The 10,564-nt window shown below is 40.3% G+C and overlaps 2 protein-coding genes and 1 long non-coding RNA gene across 4 annotated transcripts in view; 2 read left to right on the top strand and 1 right to left on the bottom strand.

The window, feature by feature from the left end:
* Positions 1–9,858, top strand: part of LOC138969178 (uncharacterized) — a 9,918-nt gene extending 60 nt beyond the window's left edge. The window contains exons 1-6 of one of the 2 annotated variants that reach the window (XM_070341907.1): positions 1–1,460; positions 2,208–2,391; positions 3,601–3,809; positions 4,241–4,784; positions 5,961–6,139; positions 8,445–9,858. The exon at positions 1–1,460 is cut by the window's left edge and continues 60 nt beyond it. In XM_070341907.1, the coding sequence (XP_070198008.1) occupies positions 3,676–3,809; positions 4,241–4,784; positions 5,961–6,005 (723 nt within the window). In that variant the 5' untranslated portion in view covers positions 1–1,460; positions 2,208–2,391; positions 3,601–3,675 and the 3' untranslated portion in view covers positions 6,006–6,139; positions 8,445–9,858. The other variant, XM_070341908.1, reaches the window with a different exon arrangement.
* Positions 1–10,564, top strand: part of LOC138969185 (tryptophan 2,3-dioxygenase-like) — a 285,267-nt gene that overhangs the window by 267,478 nt on the left and 7,225 nt on the right. The window lies entirely within an intron of this gene.
* Positions 8,425–10,513, bottom strand: LOC138969179 (uncharacterized). Its single transcript, XR_011456390.1, has 2 exons — positions 9,860–10,513; positions 8,425–8,923 (listed from the first exon to the last, which is right to left on the bottom strand). It is a non-coding gene; the product is annotated as an uncharacterized lncRNA (long non-coding RNA).

Genomic DNA, 10,564 nt, shown 5'->3' with positions numbered 1-10,564 from the left:
AAGAGAGGGACACAAAGAGACAGAGAAAGGGAGAAAGACTGAGAGAGAGAGAGAGAGACTGACTGACTGACTATTAGGGTTTAACGTCCTCTTAGACCAACTGGTCTATATTGGGACAGGTATTTGTACTACGTTGAAGATATGGTGTGATACTTTGATTCGAACAAGCCCGCTGTGGCTGTCTTCTTCGACACACCAGCATTGAGTTTGTCTCGTCAAAGTAGGCCTATCGAAATACGATCATGATAATCGGAGACGAGAGATGATGCATGCATGTCTTCGTGTTTTCCAAGCCCTGAGACTTTCGCTGTGAACCGTGGGATCTTTTTCGTGCGCATGTGTGCAAATGGTAGGCGGTACCGAAGAAATCGAAAACACCTCCGAAAGTCACATGAACAGATACTCATTCAGCAACCACAGTCACCAAAATACCATCAAAATACAACAGATCAAACAAACCAAACAGGGCAAAAACAAGTGACAGAAAGCATGACAACAAAACAACACAACACAGAAAATGGCACTCAGGATCATGAAATACAAGCAGAACAAACAACAAGCATTTCACCACAAGTGGCAACACGCAGTGGGAGACTGGTCAAAAAACCACAATATTGCAAGAATATGAGACACAGTAAAACAAAAACAAAACTAAACTAAATTGACTGACTGCTATGTTTTTGATCTGGACTAGTCAAACAATATGGTGCTAAAAGGAAGAAGTTGTATGACTTATTATGCATATTTGTGTTTATTATGCGTACAACCGGGTAGTACTATTAAGATGGAAATTATGTGTGAGGTACTATTGAACAAAAGCATACTTTGTGTTGTTCTGAGTGTGTCACATCATTGAAATACATTCAGGTGTTGTTATAAAGAATGTTGTATTGGTGTTGTGGATAAAAATGTGTTTCAGAGTTTGGTAATTGTAAGTAGGAACAACGTTGGTTGCATATGATTTGTCCATTACTTGGTAGGAATAATTTAGAGAGAGTAGGACATTTGATTTGTTTGCATTCGGTAGAGAAAGGGGGATGACACGATTAGTGAGCTTAGTAAGGCACTAGGCCAGACATGCGCATTGTAACAAGGGCATACGTCACGGGACATGCGCACTGCACGTTACTTCCCACCATGCGGGAGAATATCTCGGTCGATGTACCATACATGTGCTAAGAAATGAATAAAGCTTGGAACACACTGACAGTAGTTGCCTCCGTGTATGTGCTGAACCGAAAGACGTTACACAGATCACCGGAGAAACCAAACTCGAAGACCGCATCCGGAATCGACAAGTGACATCATGATCAACGCGGGACCACTTACGTTTTCGTTTACCAATGCAAATAAACCCGGTCAGAATATTTTCGCCACGTCGTCAATTGCTGACTTTTAAGAAGAAGTGTGTCGTCGACGAACTACGCGGTTGAAACTCGACATTGGCCATTGCACGCGAGGTAGGTACTGAGGTAGAACTTATGATGTCGCCTTAAAATTTCCTCTGTCCTCTGTCCTCCCTATATTGACTCTACACTGTTTGTTCCAAAAATGCTCTCTCGGGTGTAGACTAAATACTTTGTTTTTTTCGCAACACGAGTAAGTCTAAGTTTTTTCACTTCCTCTGACAGGGAGTGACACTGACCACAGGCAAAGGTATCGTTCACTGGACCACTATACTTACATAGAAAGACTAGATTAGTCACAGTGAGTGAGTGACAGGAAATTCATCTAGATCAGTATAGATGTGATACATTCATGTAATTGTAAGGAACATTTTCTGCAAATCAGTTTATCCATGCACAGGCATCAAATTCAAACAAGTCACCATGCCAGTCAGCTGTTCAGTATCATTATTGTCCCATCAGATGTTCGGCTTTGGTTTGATTTAGATCCCCATATGTTTTGTCAATTTGTGCCAGTGCCACTCTTTTTCAGAACATATGTGATATAATATATATATATGGTTTGTTAAATTGATGTAGGCTAGGTGAACTTTGGTTAAAGAAGATAAAAGGAAATGAGGGATTATAAAATTACAGTATTTGACACTCACAGTCACACGTACTCCATAGCAATTAGCATTGGCAGTGAGAATTGAAATAGGCTTGGTAAAAATTGGTTGGGTACGGTAAAATTAAAAGGAAATCAAGAGCTGTTTGTATTCACTAGATGTTTTATAAGTATGCAATTTGTTACTTTTACAGCAGCAAAACTTCAACTGCCCGCTGAATGTCAAAGTGGATGACGAAGACAATGTGGAGGCTTTTCAGCTACAAGAGGAGGATGAACAGGAACGTGGGAATCAACTACAACCAGAAGTACCACCAGCCACGTCATCAGCATCCAAGCATGTGCAAGTGCACATCAAACTGCGAGGGAAACATAAATGTGAGCTTTTCAGATTAACAGTCTTCTTATCGTTTATATTCTTTTGAATTGTTTTAAAGTTTGCCATTTATATCTCTATTCTGAGCTATATATATATAATTGGTCTGATATACTATTATACATACTGCAGGGATGTTGCTACAAATTCATACCTATAGGACAAATGTCCTGAGTTCTTCAGCATAAATAGGACATTTGACCGCTTTCAGAAAGTGTAATAGGACATTATGAATTTACGCCAAACAGCTTATAACACATTCCATGGAATTGTTCCAAAGTCATGCGCCCACACACACACGCGCGCTGTAGAACACACACATAATATAGTAAATACATCAACACAGTGTGCGTATAATGTTGTATTTGTTTAGTTTCAAAGAAACCACAAAAAAGAAACCAACATGGACAACTTCAGAGCTCTTACTTTGATTACAAACGGCATGATTTGGATAAAAGTTGAAAAACAAAATGATCGGTTTGATCTAATGCTGGTCTTTTGCAGGCTTTAGTTTTTTTTTCCAGCGGCATAATTCAGTGCTTCGTCTCATATCTAAAACAAAAGCAGACGACAAATTTAGTCAGTTGGAGTTGTCTCCCGTACTCCTGTAGCATGCACTGATCTAAAAATAATCCACTATTTTTAGATCAGTGCGCTGCACCGAGACGGTATAAATACCCAAACGGCGCATACCACAAACGGTTCGGGAATTCCCGACAAAAGAAAAGATCCGCACGCGGCACTGGCAACTTCAGTGTCAGCTGAACACGAGAGCGTTCGGTGTTTTAGAAGATTTGTATCTTGAAATGAAAATTAACGATTATCGCGCTGTCCGAAGGAATGGAGTACATATCGGACAATGACCACGCTTAGGCTAAAACGATAGGACATCTGACCGACATGCGGCAATGTGAATCGGACATTTGGGGATTTTCATCGTTATATATGTCCGATGTCCGACGCCTAACGACATCCCTCTTACTGCACGCTTCACTCCTGTTTACTTTTGCAGCAGAAATGCAACATTCCAAAATCTGTTCCTAATTTAAGTTTACAGGTATGATTATATGGTATTGTAAATGAATATCAGTAGTCCGCTTGTTACAGTAATATAAATAAACTAAAATTAACTTGTCATTGTTCCGGTTATTGAAGTGAAATGTACATTGTTTTGTAATTATCAATTATCAGCAATGTCATTTGTTCTTCAGATGTTTCTGCCATTGCCGAAACCAAGGATGTCAGGATCCAATGCAACCTGATCAACGCCCCACCTCTAAAACGCAATGCCGGTTCTAACTTCTACAGATGAAAGTGTGGGGAAAGAAGAACGAAAAGGCGAACGACAGCGCGCTGCAGCTGCGGAAGAGGACGAGCCTGCTGACGAGGATGGAGGTGAACCAGAAGATCCGCAGTTCTTGTAAGTTTTCAATAGACATCTACTTCTCTACATTTTAAAAAGTAAGACAGAAGTCAAGGGTTACTTTGGGTGACAGTCAGCTATTTTTAGCTGCTATCACTGTGTCCTTTGTTTTTGTCTTTCTCTCTCTGGTCTTTATCTCACTGGCCATAGCCCCTTTTTGTCTATTAAATGGGGGGAAAACACCAAAAACATGTCAATAAACATTTTTGTTCTGACATTATTTAGCTTAATTTCTCATCACAAGTAAGAAGCTAATTTCATCTTAATGTTTTTGTTATACTGGATTTCACTGTCATTGCGACATGTATAACATGAAGTAATTATATCCATAGCACTAGCAGTGAAACAATTTGTTCTTGTGTATGGCACATGTAGTTTCCATAGTAACCCTTTATGTGCTAAGAAAGTGTATAACCTGTGTGTTTTAGGAATGCCCCTGAGCCGAGACCCAGCCCCGACCTGGAAGACAAGTACATTGTCTTCCAGGCAAACTTGATGCAGCTGTTTGAGAGTTGTCCTCGATGCTCTCACCCTGCGAAGGCCTTCATATCGAAGACAGTTGGATCTTGCATCCACGTCCGACAAGACTGCTCCAAGTGCTGTTTCTTCAGAGAGTGGACCAGCCAACCGTACATAAAGCAGATGCCCTGCGGGAACCTGCTCCTGTCATCAGCTGTTGTGCTCTCTGGCTGCAGCCCGAAAAAAATTCTCCGGCTGTTTTACTTGCTCAATGTGCGTTACATTTTGGAGAGCACGTTCTTCTGGCATCAGCGGCACTTCATTTTTTCTACAGTGGAAAGAAAATGGAAACGGGAGCAGTCAGAGCTCATTTCGCAGCTTCAGGACGAGGGAAGAAGTCTAGAGCTGATTGGTGATGGGCGGTCAGATAGCCCAGGACACTGTGCCAAATATGGCACATACACTCTCATCGAACAGGGACTGGGGAAAGTCCTGGATATACAGATTGTGCAGGTAAGAAAGATATTTAGGCGGTTCAGTGTCTCATACTCATAGACGCATCAAGGTAACTAATTACAATCAAAGTTTTGTAGAGAGGCATTTTTCTTCTTCAAAAATATTGACAACAGTAATGCATACCCAGTTCAAATCTTTTTTTTAATCTGAATTTGACTCCTAGTTATTAACCCCCACCCCACCCCAATCTCCCCCCTGACTCACCCGAGTAATTGGTGAGTGGGATTCCTTTGTGTCCGTCTTTTAGACCGAGTTGGATTTTCAGCGACTGATTTTGACAATTGACATTTGAACTTGTCATATGTACATGCCCGTTGAAACTATGTGCACGCTTAACTGGAAGTAGAACTCTAGATATATAAACTGTGACGAATGCGATATTAAATAAAAGAGGGCAGGGAATCAAAATTCCTGATAACACGACGGTGCACAACCGATGTGCAGTGAAACCCGTTCATATTTGTTTGCAAACTGTCATAAACTTTGGCAATAACATTATTAAACGAATAAAATGAGTGCCGGCTGCCGTAGCCGAAACAGTCGGCGGTCGTAACAGAAAAGTGGGGCGGCCGTATCAGTGCATCGCTGGCGGTCGTAACTGCTAGCACGGCGACGCGTACCAAAAAAATACACATGCTCTTTTCCTCAGCCGATGACACAAACACACTTGAATATTGGGACACTGCTATTGATGCATTTCAGTTATGATACATCACATTACCTGATCAAATGACCGTTGTTGCTTCAAGCCTCTTGTAATCTCCACCATTTAAAAAGAAATCCCCAAATCAAACAATTTCAACAAATACGACTGTCACAAATCTAAAACAGAAGCCTCAAAAATTAAATCGATAACATGTTAATCCTCATGCAATCATAAATCCGCTGAGAACAAATAAACTTTGCTGGCTTCGATAATTACGCCACAATAATTATTAGTTTGGAAGTTACACACCTTTCGGGCTCGAAACCTTGTTGACTATGGGACTGCAGAATGCTATCGTAACAAACGGCAATTTTTTCTGTCGTAACACTTCCCCGGCGTGTGGCTGGGACTGGGAGACCTGTAACTTTAATTGTAAATAGTACAGACATGGGTAAACTGTCAGATAATTTTGAATAAAATTAACACTGTGATCAGCATATTTTAATGCAATTTTCTGTTCTTTACAGGAGATGTCATCCAGTGGCCACCAAGATGTGACCTGGCTCGATTAGCTGGGAAATGGGCAGCCAGAGCTGGTTTCCCGGCGTAGTTGGAGCGATTGGTGGGACCTACATAAAGATACCAGGAACCAGGGTTGAGAACAGCGACGCGTACATCTGCTGGTTTCCCAGCGATGCATCTCCAGGTAACAGATTTGATCACTTTCTGTTTCAGATAGGTGGATTGTTAATGTTGGCAGAACTGAAAGGTTGGAGGACCTGACCATTATGGTGCCTGTGTATTTATTCCCTATTGAAATACTAGAGTAACACTAGCAGTGTCATTTCATAATTGGAATCTACTGTAATTTTAAGTCACTATTTGAATCTTTGAATTTAAAGACAAGTATTTAAAGGCAAAGTGCGCCTCCCGTAAACCATCACGCTCACCAAAGGGAACATCCTAGGTGCCCTACGTAAAGAGGCTGAGCGAGTAATTTTCAAAGATTTAATGTTGCGGATTGTCTTCAAGACAATCGGACCGAGGTGCGTTTTGGCGCTAGACCGAACTTTTCAAATCTAAATAATAAATTGACAGCGTGTTACACAAACATTCTTAAATCATAAAATAAATATTTTTTCATCAAGACAAGATCATTAAAACTCGAAGTATTTAAAGTTAAAAAATAAGGAACGCCCGGAAGCAGGTTCACGTAAGGTGTGCCAGTTCCTGTGAATAGTCAAAAGTCATCACGAGGGTTCTTGTGAACCACAGCCGTTTGTTTTGTGCATAGTCAGAGGTACATAATAACGTGCTATTGCAGACAAGCTCACAGCGAGTCGCATTCAAATTCCTGACGACTGCTTTGTCAAAAAGGGAAAGTGGAATAACAGAGTTCACGATGTCGATGGCTCCGGGGTAAGATAAACCATGCAAAACAATTTTTGTGTGAAAATTGCTCGCTTTTTACGGAAAGCACCTATGTTCTCAAGGGGTGAGTGTTTCAATGAAAGGGTGTTTGTACTGTGTGTAAAAGCCTGACAGTATCTGTGATGGTTTACGTGAGAAATATAAAATGTTTAAACCGATATTGGGAGTTCAGACAAGTATGAATTATGATGGTGTGTGGATTTATTCGAAGAAAACCATCATGAAAATGTACCTACACATCGTTTCTCTGACTTTTCTTTTCCTGTTGTTAGATACATGTCATATACCGCTTTTACTTTTAGTGAAAGTTGAGGCAGCACTTTCTGATCAAATTTATTAAAAATTTGTTCAAGCATTTCTTGACTAAGCATGGATAATCACACCGGGGACTGTGTTCCGCCTTATTTCAGCCGGGCTCGTTGTTACTTCGTTTTGAGCTGGGCTTGGTGTCACGCAAACGTAAGTGTCTGCACTAAAGTACAAACTATGTCTTCTAAAAAAAAACTCATTTCCAGGAACGGATGTTTTTAGCACTAACCTAAGTAATTTGTCTCTCTATTGGTGTTATTTTTATCTGACAAGGTTTATTATGTGACCCCCATCGGCTTGAAATACATGCGGGTTGTCGCTTTTTGGGCAAAAAAGCTGATCAAACTGAAGAAATGATAAGCAATGGTATCATGTTATGGTTTTTCTGTATCATAAGTTTGTTCTATAGTTTCTTGCTGTTATGCTGATGCATTTTCCCGAACCTGCGTTGAGGCACGAGAAGTAAAACCAAAACCCATGTCAGGCGAGTTTTGTTCCACGCTGGACACCCAGAACAAAAGCAAGCCCAGTGCAAAAATGCAGGAGGCCCAGCGCAGAACAAAACGTACACCACTTGCTTGTTTTGATTGCTTCTTATGACATAGTGAGGATGCATTGAAGCACGCAATTGATACAGATGATTATAGCTTTACCCAAAATAGTAAAAATAGAGGAATATTTGTTGTTCAAATCCATGTTTGAGAGAAATGTACGTTGAACCTTCATTTTTCACTAAAAAAACCGCATGCATGCCTTCCATTCGGCTATTGTCAATTAACCAGGTAAGCAAAAGACGTTTTTAGCTGTCTACAAAGAAAACAATTATTCTTCTTTCTACTGACATTCATCAATTTTAGCTTAAATCAGTGTGAAAGTCATAGTTTGTGTTTTTATGAAGACACTTTCGTTTGCGTGACACTGAGCCTGGCCGAAAACGGAGTAACAACGAGCCCGGCTGAAATAAGGCGGAACACAGTCCCCGGTGTGATAATGGGGATGTTTACCAGCTTCAAAGACATGATTTTTTTATATTATTCGTTATCATTTCATATGCATGTCATGGTTACGCTGAAAATGCACTCAATGATAAATGAATTATATGGGACAGTAGGCACCTCATTCGCATGTTCTGCAGAGAGGAGCTGTGCTCAGCTCAGTCTTATGGTTTAGGCTAGCGAAGCATTAGGATATACATGTAGCCTCTGTTGTGGTTGGTTTTTAGTTTCAGGCTGATAGATTATTTTTATATTGATTTACGCGACTTGTTTCAGGTTGTATGCGACAAAGACCTCCTCTTTCTGGATGTGTTTACGGGTTACACTGGGTCCGTGCATGACAGCCGAGTTTTCCCCAACTCAGATCTCCATGGAGTGTTGGAGTCTGACGCAAGTAAGCTGCCTCCAGAGTACCATATGATCTGGGACTCGGCCTACCCTCAGTCTCCGCAAGTACCTGCTGGTTCCATTCCGCGACAACGGCCATCTGACCCCTGTGGAAACTGCCTACAACAGAGCCCAGGCAAGGACAAGAGTTGACGTGGAGCGGGCTATTGGTTTGTTGAAAGGAAAATTCCGCAGACTGAAGGATCTCAAGATGACGAACATCCGTGAAGTTCCAATGTTAATTTTTTCAGCATGTGTCCTACATAACTTTATCATAGAAAATGGCGTGGACGAGGACGACATTGACTTGTCGGAGAGTGAAGATGAAGACGAGGACGGAGGTCAATGTGGTGGTGATCACTGCATGTCTGCAACACAAAAAAGACTGGAAATTGCCAATGTTCTTTCTTGAGAACTGTTCTATGTGTTTCAAGGACGTGTCGTATACCGTATATCAATTGATTGTCTATAACAAGTACTGCCAGTGTGTATTTAGTTGCATGTTCTTATGTGTTTCGTAATTTTCCATTTAAATTTTAATGTGTAGAATTAACTGGGTAAAGGTTGGGTTCCTGGTGAGATCTTTCTGGCTCACAAGAAACATACTGCCAAATGTTCAAATATGAAACTAAGTTATTATTTCTTTTTTCAGTTCAATGACATTTTTGTTATAAGATGACCAGACGTACCAAATAACCAAAAATGCTAATTAAAAAATATGAGTTTACAAAAAGGGGGAGACAACCTAAGCGAGAAATGCGAGGCACACTAACAGCTGAGCACAAAACCAAAACTAGAAGATGATATTTGTAAAATAACTGTGACCCTAAAACGATAGTACAATAATAAGCAACAAAGTTTAGAACATAATACCTGAAAAAAACCACAACACAACGTAGTAAATAAAACTACAGTGATTGATAGTTAGTATAGCAAAACAATAAAATTATGGTTATCTTACACACAAACTTAAGTAATTGACGATGTTGAGAGGAAATTGATAGAAATTCCTCTGAATTAAACGCCATTAATTCCAAATGTTCTAGTTTAAAATTGGTTATAAAGCACTGATTGGTTAATTTAGATCAATGTCAATGATGACCAGCAAAGTCACTATCTTCCTAGTTCAATATGATAAGCATCACTGTCTGAAGCATACTGAATTTTGACCAGGATTGTGCCACTCATAAAATACACAAGCATATGTTTGCCACTCAATGGTTATACAGTGAGACTTGTCTCCACATATTGTTGTTAATCAATGAGCTATGTGTAGCTCCAACATAAACAACCAGAAGATTTACCTTCATTGTAAATGTTGTTCGTCCTTTGTTTTGGAAGATGACCGCAGGCTCATGGTATGCTTGGATCTCTAGTCTGTCCAGTAGATAACTGATAAGCTTGTCCGGGCCAGGATTCCCGTTCCGCATGCGAGTGTTCAGCTGTTGGGGTTGTGGCTGCCCTGGTTTTCTGGATTGTGCGCTTTTGCTCTGCAATGTGGATTATTCTGTTTTCCGCGGTCTGGGCACCAGTATAGCTTATGCTACGCCATTATTGGAACTGAATATCAAGGTTTTTCAGAGAGATTTTTAGTGTGTCCTTACAGATATATCTTTGCTTCGTCAAAAGAAACAACCTGCAACAACACATTTTTGGCATTAAACACTGTTTATGCCTCACAAGTATTGCTCCTCTATTTAATGGAGTTTATTTTATAGGAATGTTTTTAAACCTAATCTCATTGTGTTCGTTTTGAATCAAAAGTCTCGCCCCAAATTCCGACAATAAGTCAATATGTCCGCCGGATATCGATATGGTTGCTACAAGGTTGCTTCGGTTACAATACGATGAATAATGTCGAGGAATTTGTGGCAAGTGGATTCAAACTTACCAAGATACTATTTTTAACTTCCCATTCTGGAATAGTTGTTGGCATTTGTAATCATTGTCTCGTGTATGAAATCTCGTCTATTTACAGTGGAACCCCTTTTAGACCCCCCTCCCCCTCC

This window comes from Littorina saxatilis, linkage group LG6, assembly GCF_037325665.1.
Source record: "Littorina saxatilis isolate snail1 linkage group LG6, US_GU_Lsax_2.0, whole genome shotgun sequence".
Classification (NCBI taxonomy): domain Eukaryota; kingdom Metazoa; phylum Mollusca; class Gastropoda; order Littorinimorpha; family Littorinidae; genus Littorina; species Littorina saxatilis.
This window is presented reverse-complemented; position numbering and strand designations above follow the sequence as displayed.